Source organism: Artibeus jamaicensis, unplaced genomic scaffold (assembly GCF_021234435.1).
Source record: "Artibeus jamaicensis isolate MK-2021 breed Jamaican fruit bat unplaced genomic scaffold, CSHL_Jam_final contig_3174, whole genome shotgun sequence".
NCBI lineage: Eukaryota > Metazoa > Chordata > Mammalia > Chiroptera > Phyllostomidae > Artibeus > Artibeus jamaicensis.
This window is the reverse complement of record NW_026521738.1, coordinates 4,860,553-4,876,877: the sequence shown is the minus strand read 5'-3', so window position 1 is coordinate 4,876,877 and position 16,325 is coordinate 4,860,553. Positions and strand designations below refer to the sequence as shown.

At 49.8% G+C, this 16,325-nt stretch overlaps 1 protein-coding gene across 4 annotated transcripts in view; it reads left to right on the top strand.

The window, feature by feature from the left end:
• SFXN5 (sideroflexin 5) overlaps positions 1-16,325 on the top strand; it is a 100,955-nt gene that overhangs the window by 59,287 nt on the left and 25,343 nt on the right. For 3 of the 4 annotated variants that reach the window (XM_037126265.2, XM_053663318.1, XM_037126264.2), the window contains exons 10-11: positions 132-222; positions 15,525-15,640. In XM_037126265.2, the coding sequence (XP_036982160.1) occupies positions 132-222; positions 15,525-15,640 (207 nt within the window). The remainder of the gene's footprint in view (positions 1-131; positions 223-15,524; positions 15,641-16,325) is intronic. The other variant, XM_037126266.2, reaches the window with a different exon arrangement.

The following is a 16,325-nucleotide window of genomic DNA, read 5'->3' as shown; positions in this document are numbered from 1 at the left end:
CCTGGGGTGCAACCACAGGGGAAAATGGTGCCCCTGCCTCGCTGCTCTTCCTTTCCCCGCCCCGCCCTGTCTGTCCGTTCCTCCCACAGGTGGCTGTAGCACCATGCAGTTTTCTGTTTTCTCTTTCCAAGGTGGGCCTTAATGTCCTGGTTCAGAAAGCCAACAAGTTCACCCCGGCCACCCGCCTTCTCATCCAGAGATTTGTGCCCTTCCCCGCTGTAGGTAAGACCCGCAGAGTGTGGCCATCTGTGTGTGTGTGCACACGTGCATGGGTGTGTGGGGCTGTGGGGCTCTCGGGGAGCTGGACAGCTCCTCTGCCCTCTCCTGATGTGGGGGCGGAGGTCATAGGTTGGCGGGGACAACGGGCACAAAACACATGTAGAAAGAAAAAAAGGCAGCCCTGGCTGGTGTAGCTCAGTGGATTGAGTGCGGGCCTGCGAAACAGAGTATCGCGGTTCAATTCCCAGTCAGGGCACATGCCTAGGTTGCAGGCCAGTGCCCAGCAGGGGACACACGAGAGGCAACCATACATTGATATTTCTCTCCCTATCTCCTTCCCTTCCCCTCTAAAGATAAATAAATAAAATCTTTTAAATAAAAAGAAGAAAGAAAAAAGGCAACAGGGACCCCACTAACTAGCTCTGTGCCCCAAATTCCACACAGGGATTTTTAACTGGGACCCCAGAGCCCTGAAGTGTCAGTAGATAGAATGCTGGATCTTGTGGATTCGGTTGGGGAAAAATGTATGTTGACCTATAACTGGAACGTAACACCTCCTTCCATTACACACATGGGCAGCAAACCATGGTAACAAGCCGGCCCTGTGGCTGCGGCCGGTGGGAATTGCAGACCTTTGTGTGTCCCACTGAGTTGTTGCAGAGATCCTAAAATGTTATTAAAAGCTCTGTTTAGCATGGATCCCTTGGTTGGGAACATCCTCAAACTGAAAGGTTGCTGGTTTGATTCTTGGTCAAGGCACACATGCCAGAGTTGCAGGTTTGGTCCTCAGTTGGGGCACATGCAAGAGGCAACCAGTCAGTCTTTCTCTCACAACATTGACATTTCTCTCCCTTCCTTCCCCTCTTTCCAGAATCAATAAAAGAAAAAAATTAATATTGTTTAAAATGAGTACTAAGTCAAAATTATACTGAAAAGATCCACTGGTAGAGCTTGTTTTTTAATTCATTAGTTAAAGAGCAAACCTATTACTTTATCACAATTCAAAAAGCATTTTAATAACTTATTTCAGTAAAATTCCTTGCAATCCTATGTGTTTTGTTTCATGCATTTAGGGACATTATTTGGAGAGGGGTGCATGGGTCTTGCCGGACTGCCCTGGGGTTCCGACACAAAGAATGTCCACAGTTCCCACCAGTCTAGTGTTCCAGGCCCTTTGGTTCTGTGGGCCTTTAGGTTTTGGAGGCCCTGTGGGCATTCAGGTAATTGTGGGTGCACGAGTATGTGTGAGGGGATCTCGCCTGCCTTCAGCCAAGTCCTTGCTGGTCCCGGAGTCTCTGAGCTCGAACAGATGCCCCAGCTCTGGACCTGGGGGTCCCAAAAAAACCCAGCCTTGCCCTGGCTGGGTGGTTCAGTTGGTTGGAGTGTTGTCCAATACCCCCCCAAATTGCGGGTTTGATCCCTAATTAGGGCGTGTACCTAGGTTATGGGTTTGATCCTTGTTTGGCGCATGTACTGGAGGCAACCAGTCGATGTTTCTCACATTGACGTCTCTCTCTCTTTCTCTCTCCCTTTCTTTCTTTCTAAAATAAATAAACATATCCACAGGTGAGAGTAAATAAATAAATAGAAAGAAGCCCACACCTTGTTCGGGAAGAGGGCACCAGAATGGAAAGTTTTTTTTTTTTAATTAAAAAGAAATAAACAACATTGAAAGAAACACAAGGCAGTCTGTGCTTAGAAATCAAGAGTATAAGCCAGTGTTTGAACCAGGACACTGACCTCCTCAGTTGAGGCCAGAGGACAAAGAGGGAGGCCAGCCCAGGTGGGGGACGGGGTCCCGTGGCCTCCTTGGTGCAAAGGCTCAGTCTGAAGAGCTGGGAGTCGGTCAGACCCAAGTTCATGGTTTGGACCCTATTCTTCACCTCCAGGGCTCAGCTTTCCCATCTGTAAAATGGGGCACCAGTATCTACCTTTCTACAGCCCAGAGCTGTAGGAGGACCAAATGAGACCACAGACCAGATTTCATTCATAGGAAAGTGCTTTGAAGCACCTGAAAAGCTCCCCAGAGATCAATCCTGGGCAGCTCCGCCCCCTCGATTGTCCAGAGGCTAATGAACTCCCAGGACTAACCTGCTCTGGGAGCCGACCCAGATAATTGCTATAGCAACTCCACACTTTTAATGAACTCTCAGCTATTTCTGCTGTGGGCCATTAATGGAATAACTCTTTAGATCTGACTTTGTTAAGGGGCCTAATTAAGTGAACACGGCTGCCATTCTTGTGGTCCTTGCCATCCTGGGCTGGAGGCTCAGGTGCAGCCTGAGAAGGGGGCAGCTTTCGGCTGCTCTGGACTGGATCTGGGCTCAGCTGAGATGTAATCTGTCCTTGAGCCAAGCTTCAGACAAGGACTTCACCAGGGCCCATGCCAGCCCTGCTCTACTGGCTGTCTTGCTGTGTGACCTTGGGGGTGGTCCTAACCTTGGTGAGCTTCCTTCAGCAGGAGGGTCCCTGCTTTCGGGTTTGACTCTTTCTGCATCGCCCCTGAGACTTTCTGACCTGTCTTTGGGCTCCAGCTTGATTCCTCTCCTGCCTTCTTACTGAGGAGGAGCCCGTGGCCCCTCCCACAAGTCCAGCCACCACGGAGGGCTCTTGAGTTCCCATGTCGCCCTAGCCAGTTGTACGGGTTGCACTCAGTGTGGTTTACAGCCCTGACAGCCCTGGTTGGCCAGAATCCTGAGAGAATCAGGCCCTTTCTGGCTGCTTCCTCAGGTCCACTGCCCAACCTGCCTTTTGCTTTCTCCCCCACATTCAAGCTTCCATACCTCTGGCCCCCAGTGTTCCTCACAGGCTCACCTGCATATGGGCACTTGCCAGCTCCCCGGTCATTGCTCACAGGGTGTACAAAATAAACAGGCGTGCTCCTCACTCACCAGGGGCTTAAAAGTCCCTTGGTCCTTTCAGGCCAAGCATCTTGCACTTGGCTTTTCTCCACCTTATCTCCAGGGGCCTCTGACCAGGACAGAGCATCTTGAAGCCCCATTATATGCTGGTCTCACCAGGCTTTCCACAGCAGGCTGGGCCAGACTGGGCCAGGCCACCATTAAGAACAGAGAAGCTTGCTCAGGACATGCTTTACCTTGCAGAGCGTGCTTTGCCCCTCTGGAACCCTACCCCAACAGGCAGACGGGACACCCTGAGCCGTGGGTACACACGGGAAGAGATCGAATTAAGCTCTAGTTATTGGGATGTGCGTGCAGGAGGATTGAGCAAAAGGGGGTCTGCGGGGTCAGGGAGGGTCCTGAAGGGCTGTGTGCAGGTGCTTAGAAGCCACACCCTGACTCGGCCCCTCCTGGGCAGGCTGGACAACTCAGGCTCTGGGAAACCAGGAGGCTCCCTGGAGTCAGTTGCTTCTTTCCACTGCTCTTCCCAGCTCCTCCCCCTGCTCCTGCTCCAGCCTGAGGTCTGAGAGGCCGGAGGACACCTCCCTGCGCTGGGTTCCATGTGCGGCCAAAGAGAGAGGCCTCAGACTCCTGGCACAGCACACCTGGTTCTTGTACCTGATTCTGCCACTCCCGCCCCTCTCGGGCCTCGGACCATCCCCGTTTCACCCCTTTTCTGCTGGGACCTCTGGGTTAATCACCGCAGGCCTCCCCCGGGTTTGCGGAGCCCAGTGTTACAGGCTGCACAGCTCTCCTCATGTCCCCCAGCAGGCCTCCGTCCCCTCAGCTCTCCTTTATTGTCTCTTTGGTGGGACCCTAAGGCAGAGGGAGCCATCCCCTCTTACAGAAGGAGAAACCAATTCAGGCTCACTGAAAGCTATCCTGAGCTGGCCAAAGCCTGGGCCTCAGAGGTAGAGCCCAGGGCTACTTCAAGGCCCCTGGAATAACCCTTCAGTTCTGGAGCTGGAACGTGCGGGACGTGGTCCAGAGGAGGCTGGGGCTGCCCGGTGCCCGACCAGGAGCACGTCCAGGTTTGCCCCCGGTTTGTCAGCCGAGGTCGTGTGTGGGATACTCACTGCAGCCCCTCTCCCTGCGGCAGTTTCAGAGCCTTGCTGTGCCCTGGTCTAGAACAGCAATCATGTGGGAAATCTCAGTTTCTATTTATACGCAGACATGTTAGGAAAGACGGTGTGTGCTGGCATCAGAATCGATTGGGGACTGGTAATTAATTTGTTTAGACCTTAATTAATTCTCCAGTTCTTTCTTATTTGTGGACTGTCACGCTTAATTGCGTTCAGGAGCTCGAGCTTGGAGCAGGCCCTCCATTAATTGACGTGCGGTTGCTGTGAGGTGGAAGTTAATGGTTTGGGGAGCTGGGCAAACAGTGTAATTAAAGGTCAATTGAGGAGGCATCGGAAAAATACAAACCTCCTGGTCCGGCCACCAGCCTCCCTGAGCAGAGTCCATTCCAACGGAGGCAGGCCTCACAAACAGCCTTCACGTGAGGCCCTGGGGGCTGGGAGGAGTGGCCAGCAGCAGGGAGTTCCAGGTCCCCGGTGCCATGATGGGGTGGGCCCTGGCCAGAGGAGTAGACACACCTTTTCAGGAATGGGTGGGGCCAGGAGCTGAGAGCTGGGGACCCCAGGTGTCACCTGGCAAGCATGGCTGTGCCCCCAAGGCTCTGAATGTGTGCCTGGGGGGCAGGGCAGGAAGCTCTGAAGGTCACCCGCAGGCTGCCTGGTTGAATCCACCCCAATGTGGGCACTGAGCTCCCAGGTGGGGAGGCCTGAGCCTCGGCACCGGCCAGCCGACTCCTGGCTCAGGGAATAACCTTCCTGCAGGGACCGGAAATGCCAGCCCTTTGCCGGGAAATGACTTTTTTCTGTGTTGTCTACGGCAGTCCCTGATGTTAAATGTCACAGCTCAATTCATCACCATGAAAAAAAGCTCTGGATTCACCAGCCAGTCTATTCCTCAGGAGGTCTGGGCAGCCTTTGGGAGAAGGTCTTCTGTTCGTTCACACCAGTGTGCCTCACATCTGTCCCCATCTCCACACTGTCCTTGGCCCCCGGGGCCACAAAGGTTGTAGTGTCATTAATTCCCCCATCCTCTTCGCTGCTCCTGCCTTGCTGCTCAGTCCACCCTGCTTACCTCACCTGGAAGGTGGCCATGGCAGTGTGTCTGAGACCCAAGGGTCAGTCCCAGGCCTGCTCCCCCCCCAACCCTCCTCCCCTAAGGTTAGGAGACAGCAGGGTACTCCCCCATTTCAGCTGTGTCCTGGGCCTCATGACTAACACTCCCCCGACCCACGGCAAGGTTCCTCTGGAGGCTTATGAGTCTTTTCCTTGACCTGACCGCTGGGCTTGCCCCTGCTCATACCGCATCCTAGCCAGCATGAATCTTATACCCCCTCCAGCCTCTCTCCCCAGGCCCCAGGCCTTTGTGCATGGCCCTCCTTCCCTGGAGTGCCCACACTTACCCGCTACCTCAGCCCCACCTGCTGCCTTCCCTTGGCTGCAGGGCTTTGTTTCTCAGCTCACTACCTCCTCCAGGAAGCCCCCCACCCCCCACCCCCATAGCCCCAGTCAAGGTTAGACCAGAACCCCCTGTGTGTGCCGACTGACTTTGTTTCGCAGTTTGCCTCCTCATCGGACTGTGAGCTCCGTGATGATCTCATTCATCACCAACCCCCAGGTCTCCTGAGTGTCTGGCACACAGTTGGTGCTCAATGTTTGTTCAGCGATCAGATGGGTGCTTTGGTAGAAAAGGTTTGAAATTGGACACCCAACTGGAACTCTACGCGGATGACGTTGGTGGTGAGATTCTGGAGCTGCTTGGACATTTATTCTGTTTTTTTTTTTTTTTCCAATTTTAAAGTTGTTTTGAATGTTCTATTCTCTCATACAAGTTTTCATCATCACTGTAATCCACCTTTCTGTAGGCAGGCTAGGGTGGATGACCCGTGAACTCCCCACTTACCAGGTCCACCTGGGCGTGTTGGATTTGGAGGGATGGCTGGGCTGGGCTGCGCTGGGTGCCGGGATTGGGCTGCCCCAGACTGGCACTGACCCTCGGTATGTCAGGCCCTAAGAGGACATGGGCAGCGGGGCCAGGTCAGCTAAAGGGAAGTCTCCAGTGGTGCGTCCAGGGCCCCGTCTCCCGTCGCCCTCTTCAGTTATGCGTACAGCTGCCTTGGTCAGAGGAAGCCTGTGGGTCACACGCAAGAAATGGGGGCAGTAGCTCTGCTGTGGTTGTGAATTCACAGGCAAGAGTCCCAGGATCGAAGAAAACCTCATGAGGTTTGTGGTGTGAGACAAGTGCAGTTGCACAAGGACAGAGTGCCACGACCTGAGGTGGCCGGAGTGCTTAGGATAGAGACCCGGGGTTCCACGGGCTGTGCGCCCAGAACAGGCCCACCGTGTGGCCGTGGTGAGGCCCCTCAAGACTTCGGCTGTGTCCCTCGAGATAGAGTGTGCAGAACACCTGAGTCTGCTTAGCTCTGGACTTCACACATCCAGGGTGGAGCCAACAGGTGGGAGCCCAACGAGAGCAGCAGGGTTTCCCGACACCCGACAGTCTGTGATCGGAAGGAGCTGCCTGACTCCTCCGTCAGCTAAGTGTCCGAGCGTCAGCCTGGCCCAGAAAGCTGTGAGGGGCACTCACGTGTGACCAAGTCACCTGTTTCTGGTTGCCTGGGACCTGACATACAGTCGGTGCTCAGGGAATGCTTATACACAGCCTTCCAATTCAGAGATTCCATAATTCCTGAAATCAGAGGGATGAGGAGTCCAGAGACAGAGAAGGTGGGAGGCACAAGGCCGGGGGCAGGGAAGGGAGTTGGGATTTCAGGGGACAGGAGAGGAGAGGGCTAGTTGGGGCCTTGGGTATTAGCTTGGAGTTTGAGCTTGATCTCACAGTAAGGGGAGAACCACTGAGGAACCTCACTTGTGGGAGTGGCTGTGATAAAAAGGGGGCTTTCCGGAAGATGACTGTGTTAGCAGGAAATCTTTTATTAAGACATTGAACGTCAGAGTCAGCCTACACCTGAAATTATAGGCTGATTTTTCAATCCAGAAACTCCCAACCCTGAGTTTGTGACACTTCAGTGTGGGATGTAAAACTCTTCAAATTCTCCAGCTATTTAAAAAAAAACCAAATCTGTGCCATATAGCACTGCCTCTGAGGCAGAATAATGGAGAATACCATGAAATTAAGCAAATATTAGGGTGTGCATCCTCACTGATAGTTATCATCTTCTAAAGGCCCAGGGCTGCATTCACATGTGATTCAAGAATGTGAGTGCTTACGTGTGTTGAAGGTGGTGATGTACATACATGTCTCCTTGTGAATCTGCAGACCGTGTCTGGCAGGGACCTGGGAAGTGACTGTCTGTGGGGAGGGGAGCAGAGCCGAGGGGCAGGGGTTGGAAGGAGACTCGCTTTGTGTTGCTTGTACTTGTCCATGATTGGAATTGTTTACTGTGTTCATGTGTTACCTAGAAAACAGGAGAGTGAATGAGAGATAGAGAGAGAGGAGAGAGTGGAATCAGGAGAACTTGGTCCCGAGTCAGCCTGGAGCCAAGAGCGAAGCTCCACTCTCCCGGTTGCCATTAATTAGTGTTTTCTTTTTTAAAATAAGAATGGCTCTACTTTTTTCTGATAATACATGGTTGCTATATAAAGTTAAATAATCCTATTTTTCTCCCCAGAAGTAAGTTCATTATACATCCCTCAAAATTCTAGTAGACATCTAAAAGTGTAGGGTCTCTGCCTGTATTGTATCTATATAATGGACACGTGTTTAATACAAAGGCGACCCTACTGTGTGTACTGTTCTGCAGGCTGCTCTTTAACCTCATAATCAGTCTGGAATGTCTTTCCATGGCCGCGATAAAAATCCGTTTTAACAGCCACGGTCATTTGTTCAGTGGCTTTTTAAAAAGTTATGACATATTATTTCAGACACGTGGGATATTATAGGAAAGGGAGAAGGAAAATGTTAGATGTACCCAAAGCCTCCTTTGCCCTCCATGTTTTTCATTCTGGTTTCTTCTGTCCCCGCGGCAGAGGCTGTTGGCTTGCATTCTCCTTGTTTTTCATATTATATCATATGTGTGTGTGCAACAAGCCAGAAATTGTATTGTTTACGTGTTCGTAAGTTTACATTAACTGTCATACTGTTCATGTCCTTTTATAGCCTGCTTTCCATTGTGGTTTAGAGATTTATCCATGTTAATACCTATCCAGTCATTTCAGCCGCTCCAGGCATTCTACTGTGTGACGATTCCACAGTTGATTAATTGGGCACTCCTAGCTTGTTTCCGGTTTCTCATCACCACACGTGGCACTGCAGTAGTGGGCACACCTAGAGGAGGGTCTTCTCCAGGGCAGAGGTTTGGGGACGACCACCTCAGTGTTTTCAAAATGCTGAGATCTGGGTGGTAGATTTGGTTTCGGTTGTGCAGCCAGTGTTGAGAATCGCCCTTCTAGCGTCTGTACCTAGAACTGGAGTGACCGCATTGGGGGCTTGCGCATCTTGAGCTTTGTTGGCTGCTGCCAAATGAGCGTCCTGGCTTTTACTGTACCTGCAAAGTTCAAGTCGTTGTTTCTCTGCATCTTCTCTAACATTTGGTAGTATCAATCTTTCAGAAATTTTGTGCATGTGAAATGGTTCTTTTCTCATTTTAAGGTGCATTTTTCCAGTTTCCAATATGGTTGAGAACCTCGAGTGTTTTGGGCATTTGGGTTTTCCAAATAGGAGAGAGGGAAAGAGACAAAGAGAGAAAGAAAGAAAAAGAAAGAGAGATGAAGAGATTTCTCTTTCATTCCACATGCAAAAATAAATTCCAGATAAAGATAAAATGTGAGAAGTAAAGTGTTACAGCTTCTAGAAGAAAATCCAGATGAATATTGGAGTGGGGGGTTGAGCTTCTTGAAGACACCTTGGAAAGTACATATATCAGAGAAAAACGGGGTGCTTGTCCTACTGCGCGTTGAACCGTGTGACAGAGCACGTCATGAATGAAGCGAGGAAACACACTGCACTCTACGTGTAAACCATTTAACCCGTGAGGATGATCTCGAAAACTTGTAGAGAACTCCTGTAGATTGATTTTTTTCACTTAAATTTAAAAATCTATTTTGACGCTTAGTAAGATTGAATTTATGTTCATTGATTTTTAAAACATTTTTTATGAATTCCTACTCAACTATTTTTCAGTAATTTTTATCACTATTTCTTCTTCTTAATAATTGCTAAGGCTCTTTATTCATTTTTATGGATTTTTGGCTGAATGTAACAGAAACCTTCACTCAAACCAGCTTAACTAGTATGTAAAGGAATTTATTTATTTATTTATTTATTTATTTATTTATTTATTTATTGCTTAATCCCCTTACCTGTTTCTCCCAGTCCCTAACTCCGTCCTCTCTGACAGCTGTCAGTCTGTCTCTGTATCTATGAGTCTGTTTCTGTTTTGTTAGTTCACTTGGTTTACATGTAAGTGAAATCATATGGTATTTGTCTTTCTCTGACTGGCTTATTTCACCTGGCATAATGCTCTCTGGGTCCATCCATGCTGTCACAAAGGGTAAGAGTTCCTTTTTTTTTTTTTTAGGGCTGAGTAGAATGTCATTGTGTAAATGTACCACAGCTATTTTTTATCCACTCATCTACTGATGGACAAGTGGGCCGTAAATCTTGGCTAATGTAAATAACACTGCAATGAACATATGGGTGCTTATGTTCTTTCAAATTAGTGTTCTGTGCTTCTTCAGATATGTTCCCAAAAGTGGAATTGCGGGGTCAAAAGGCAGTTCCATTTTGAATTTTCTGAGGACATTCCATACCGCTTTCCCCAGTGGCTGCACCAGTCTGCAGCCCCACCAACAGTGCACTAGGGTTCCCTTTTCTCCATATCCTCACCAGCACTTATTGTTTGTTGATTTATGGATGACAGCCATTCTATCTCATTGTGATTTTAATTTGCATTTCTCTGATAATTAGTGACATTGAGCATCTGTAGAAAGGAAATTACCTGACAAAAGGGGAAGCATCCAGGGCCCTTCCTTCTACCTCTCTGTCAGGGGCTTCACTTCACTTGCAGGGTCGCTGCTCCCTGCGCAGTCATTCATATGTTGGCATCAGTAATTCATAGGTCACATCCAGACCCACCACTGCCCAGAAACCAGGAGGCACTATCTGCTACCTCTTCTTAAATGAGAGGAGACCTTCCCCCACAGTCCCCTGCAGACATCCCTCACTGGCTAAGATCAGTCACACGTTCCTTTCTTAACCAATCACTGGCAAGGAAGGGATTATTACAATTAGTTTAGACTAATCTTTTGAGTGTAGAATACCGTATTTTTCCATGTATAATGTGTACTTTTTTGCCCAAATTTTTGAGAGAAAAATAAGGATGCACATTGTACATGGGCAGTACTAATTCCATGTCTATATAAATGTTTTTAATTCTTTAATTTATGCTTCTGCACTGAAAGTGTAACTCTAGAAAGCAGTAACAATATCCATATGTTCAAAAACAAATGCTAATTTTTTATAATACAAAAAACAAGTACCTAATATAAATAAAGAAAAAATTGAATTAAAAAAATTAAAACAGAAGGTTTCTTTTCTGAAAGTTTGGGCCAAAAACATGGGTGTGCATAATACATGGGTGTGCATTATACACAGGTGTGCATTATACACGGCAAAATGCGGTAGCTGTTGAGTCAGTCACCATAGCCCTCCATGAATTAATCTTAGTAGTTGTTTGTTATATATAATAAGTATATTTTCCCATTTCTTATAGTTCATGAATAGAGATATCAAATGACACATTTCTCTATTCTTGAGATGCCTCTGTTATGAGAGGCATTAATATAATCGCCATTCAGAAGAAAAGAGGACTGTATTGCATGGTCATTTGAAGGAGTAAATAAGCATTCACTACGCACTCAGTCCGAGTCACTTTCTTCCACGCCACGGACTCTGAGTCTCAGCCTTCCTCGTAGTTTCCAGTTCTCTCGGGGACGTTTGTTGGACAGTATCACGACCACCATTGCTTTCTGTAATCCCCACCTCTAACCTTGACCCTTTCAGCCCCATTAAAATCGACAGTACAATTTCAAAGCATACAAAAGAGTATTGGGATTTTTTTCTCTGCAGTTCCTATTTGGTTACACTGGCAGTTTCACTGTTTTTTCTTTACTTGCAGGAAAAAATACTCCTGAAGTTAATCAGCCGCTTTAGGTAGTTTTTGACACAGATGCTTAAGTGTAGGGCCCACCAGTTCCTGCTGGCTTTCAATGTTTTATGGTCTACTTCAAGAAGTTTGGCTATTTCTTTTCAATTTTTAAACAAGTAAAGCATGATTATATTCTCATTGTGAAAATGCAGATAGTATAGAAAAATTGAGGGTAAAAAGTGGAACTCCTTCAACCCCTACTCCTAATTCATAAATTTGGTTTTCTTCCCCAAGGACATCACTCCGTGCGGTGGGTCGCTTCCGAGACTTTACTCGTGGATTTATGTGCACACAGATGTGTGTACACCAATTACGAGGTTTTTACATTCAGTAAACCATTCTGTACATGCTCAGTAGCCCTTTTCCTATAAGTTTGTTTTGGAGAGCTTCCCGTGTAAATTCTGTAAATGGTGGACATTTAGGTTGTTTCTAATTATTTGCTCTTACAAACAGCGCTATAATTAACATCCTCGTAAATGTCTCTTTGTACATATGGGCAAGCATTTCTTTAGGGTAGCTATCTATGGTTTGGCAATTTCTGCCGCCTTTAATTGCAGTGCCTGGTATCTGGCAGACGATCTTCCGCATGTACAATAACTTTTCATGCCTGTGCTCCATTATAGTGTAAGTTTTAAAAAGAAGTTCTAGGCGACAATTAGGAATCTAAGTTTAAGTTCAAATTCTGTGTGGATTGCTGTGAGCAACTGAAGTGGCACTTGAATAAACATCCATACACGTGGCTGAGTTCACCCATGCACGAGCAGCCATGGGGAGCAGGGGGCCCCCTCCCCCACACGCCCACCGTAAGGCACATCGTGATTTGGAAAGCATTAAAATATGAGGGAATGCATCTTAGAATAGAGGAGCCATAATGTTTCATTTTCCCTAAATGAACAGCCTATTGCTTTGCCCCTGTACTTGAAGTGCCCTTTCCCTGCACGTTGATACAATCTCTTCACTCTTCTCCCTCCGGGCCGGGTGTGCCTCTGGACTGTAAATCCCTGTGCGTCTGTGCTAGTTCAGGGAGCAGGCTCTCCTGTAGTCTTACTTTTGAGAACTTTCTTGCACATTTGCTTTCTGTCTTCTGCAGAGCACTCTTCTACACAGGGCACTTCACTGGCTGTTCACAGCTGGCACGATTTTGCATCACGATGGATCTGATGTGAGAATATCAGCAGCAGTCAAGGCCATATTTTCCCCGGGACTTGACTGAGCGTGCCGTCAGCATGAAGCCATCTCTCTCTCTCTCTCATCCCGTGATCTGTCCCAGTGTTGCTGCTCCAACATCAGTGATGCCTGTGTCTTGAGTGGTGTCAATCTGAGTTGAAAATGTGCCAGCTTTCTTAACATTATCCCTAACAGACTGTTTAATTAACCTGCTGATACCATCAGTGGTAGATCTTGCTGGTGTGCTAGAAAAGAGGCTTGCGTGGCCCGCGGTCGGCCCTTCTCTCTCTTTCTCTCTCATTTGCTTGGCCTCTTCATGTCCGTGACTCGGGAACTGGACTGGCAAGGAATGGGCTGGGAGGGACCAGGGAAGGCTGGAAAAGAATAGCGCAGAAGTGAATGTTCTGGGCGAGCTCGTGGAAAGGAAATGGCTGAAACAGACCAGCAATCTCACTGCTCAGAGGCAAGGATGGCAAGTACCCTGTGCATACAGCAGGTGCCCCATAAATGGGCAACCAGTTCATGCAGTCACCAGAAGAGATCACAGGGTACCTGCCATTTGAGTAGGCAGTAAGAATGGGGGAGTTCCAAGGGATGAGCCTGGGGGCCACCATCATTTGGGGGTGGCTTTTAGGGTTTTCTCTGTCTTTTTTCCATCCAGGCACCTTAGGTGAGAGGGCAGCTTGGTCATTCTGGTCAGTGTCATTCTTGGAGGGGCTGTCTGAAGGGAGGGAGGCTGGGTTTTCACTTCTTTTCACACTTGACCTTTCGTATGAAGTCATTTTGTGTTTGAACCAAAGTCCTGCTTCATCCCGGTGTGCCTGCATTGCATATTTGAAAACTGTGGAGAGCAAGCGAGACCCAGAGGGTAAAGGATGTAGAGCAATTCCTGGGGCTACAGAAGGGCAGGTCACTAACACATAGGCCAGGCGCCCTCCGTCCCAAGGCCACTGTGGGGGCTCTTTCTGGTCCTGAGCCCTGGGTCAAGGGGGGTTGTGCTGGGGCAGGAGCTCACCTCTGAGGGTGCGGAGCGGGAGATTCTGTGCCAGGATTAGAACGCAAGCCCAGCTAGCCCAAAACTGGGGCTCCCAACCTCTCTTCCTTGACTTCAGAGTCACTTTCTTAATGCTGCCAGTCTCTAGATGTGTGTTGCACAGTGTTTTTCAGCATCAGCACAGCCGACGTTTTGAGCTGGACCATTCTTTGTTATGGGGGCTGTCCTGTGCATTGTAGGATGTTTAGAAGTATCTCTAAGCACTAGAAGTCTATAGCAGCCCCCCACACCAGATCATGGTAATCAAAAATGTCTCCAAATGTTGCCAGATGTCTCACAAAATCACCCCTGGTTGAGAGCCCCTGGGTGAGACAGGTGTGCGTGCCTGCTGTGTGGACGGGAGCGGCCCGACGCAGGGGAGGCCTGCCCACAGTTACCGCTGCGGCTGTGTCTTGTGGAAACACGAGAACTGCTCAAAGATGGCATATGTGCTGTAAATACATTTAAAAACTATGTGGTCTGCTGCTTCTCTCTCTAGAGACTGCAGAGCCTCGCAGCCTTCCCCTCTGTTTACCCCACCTCCCACTTTATTGAAAAAGGAGGCTGAGGCTCAAAGACCCCCGGGTCTCCACCACCCCTTACCTGCAGGACCCTGACCTGCAGCTGCGAGCACCCTGGACCCCTGGGCCCCCCAGCATCGGCTCAGGCACCAGGAGCATCTGCAGCCCTCCTCCCACTCCACCTGCCCACCAGGCCCCACCGCCCTCCGGCTCCCCAAACCCTGGCGCCCCCCCCACTGGAGGGAGTGGGGAAGCAGCAGGTGTTGATGCTAATCAGCGTTCACAGCCCAGAACTGCAGTCGCTCCCAGGCTCACACACTCCCCAAAATTAAACACTCATTATACAAAATTAATTGACATTAATTAGCAAAAATTAAAACTTTAAACACAGCAAGGCGCTTGGTGGGGAGGAGTGAAGCAGGCGGGCTCCGCATTTGTCACCCCCTACTCCCCACCCACCCACCGCCTCCGAGTTCCCCCACTTCCATTCTGGAGCGGGGTTGCAGGAGTTCAGGTGAGGTCAGTGCCCACACCCAGCTTAGAGCCCAGGCCCAGCCAGGTGAGTCCCGGTGAGAGGAGCCGGAAGAGGCTCCTGTGCTACTCACCAGCTGATGCATGGCCCCCAGACTCTGGCATCCAGTGCTTCACTAAGGAGCCAGGAACTGTGCTCCCCTCAGCCCAGATCCCCATGATCTCAGCTCAGATGGGTGGGCATGGCCAAAGGAAGAAACCAACCATGTGAAGCAAGAATGTGGAAGATACTCCCGTGGCTTTGCCTGACCCCACCTGCTCTTCCCCATCTCCTGGGTATCCAGAGGATCAGGCTCCGTGGCCTTTCAGCTGTGCCCCACTTTGCTTTGTGACCTCAGATAAATGCCCCCCCACACACACACAATTTTCCATCCATATGATGAGGGGGCGGTGCTGGGTGAGCACTGAGGTTCCTGCCTGCTGTCAGGAAGCAGATCTCTGGGAACTTGATTCACTCTGAAGAGCAAGGGGCTGAATGTCGGGGGCTGGCATTTCAAGAGGATGCCCAGAAAGGTGGTCCAAGGGACCGAGTTGCTGATGGTGGAGCATCAGGCACCAGTGGGGGCTGTGCCCTCAGGCTGGAGAGCCTCCCCAGACGGGCATCCATTTGGTCTGCCTGGGGGAGCCAGCCTCCTTGATAAGTGATCGCTCTCCAAGCCCTGAACCATTTCCTGTTCCTCCATAACACTGGTTATTTTCCACCTTTGCTCACCACAGGCCCCCAAACCCCTCACCAGGCCAACAGGAACCACGTCTACACTTTTGCCCACTGTGTTTGAACACAAACTTGGCCTCTATTCAAAACGTTGCTGCTTCGGCTACAGAGGCTCGGATGAGGGTGGAGCCCAGTGGTCTCCACCAGGTAGAATGCCATCCCCCTTCACTCCTGCCCCCCTCTCTCTCTCCAGCCAGTGCCAATATCTGCAACGTGGTCCTGATGCGGTACGGGGAGCTGGAAGAAGGGATCGATGTCCTGGATGGTGACGGCAACCTTGTGGGCTCCTCCAAGATTGCAGCCAGACACGTGGGTCCTCCCAGGGCTGGGGGGGGTGGCGGTGGGCAGGGACTGGGAGGCTGGTGGTTTCACCTAAATGGTTCATTTCTCAAGGGCTGTTGTCCGAAGTGCCCTCACTTTGTCCTCTTAAGCCCTCCTCCTCACCCCGCCCCCACCTGCCGTGTGTGTGTGTGTGTGTGTGTGTGTGTGTGTGTGTGTGTGTCCCAGCCGTGCCTGTCCCCCGAATATCCCTGTTTCTCTCCAAATGCCCTTTCCTTACCACTGTGAAATGTCCGCATCACTTGTCCTAGCCCCTCAGGAACCAGCTTCTCTGATCTGCTAATTGGCAAGGACAGAATAAAGCCCCAGAAGTCTCTCTTCCCTCGGAGGACCTAGGACCCTGCCCCCTGGGCCTTCACGTCCTCTTGGGGAAGAAGAGGAAGTGTAGGAAGGGTGCTCTGTGGCTCTGTGCTAAGAAGCACTTCTGCAGTTGACACCTGACTAGGGTGTGAGTGTAGCTAAGGTGTGGGGATTTCAGGCTCCAGGAGTGGTTGGGGAAGAGCATTCTCTCACAGGAAGGCCCCTTTTCACCTCTGGTTTCAGCCGCTGCACCCACTTCAGCAATTGTAATTTTGTTTTTTTAATTCCAGTGTGTGTGTGCATCTCCCTGTGCTTTTCGGCCTTCTTCCTAATGGTGACTGGTGGCTCTTCCTGC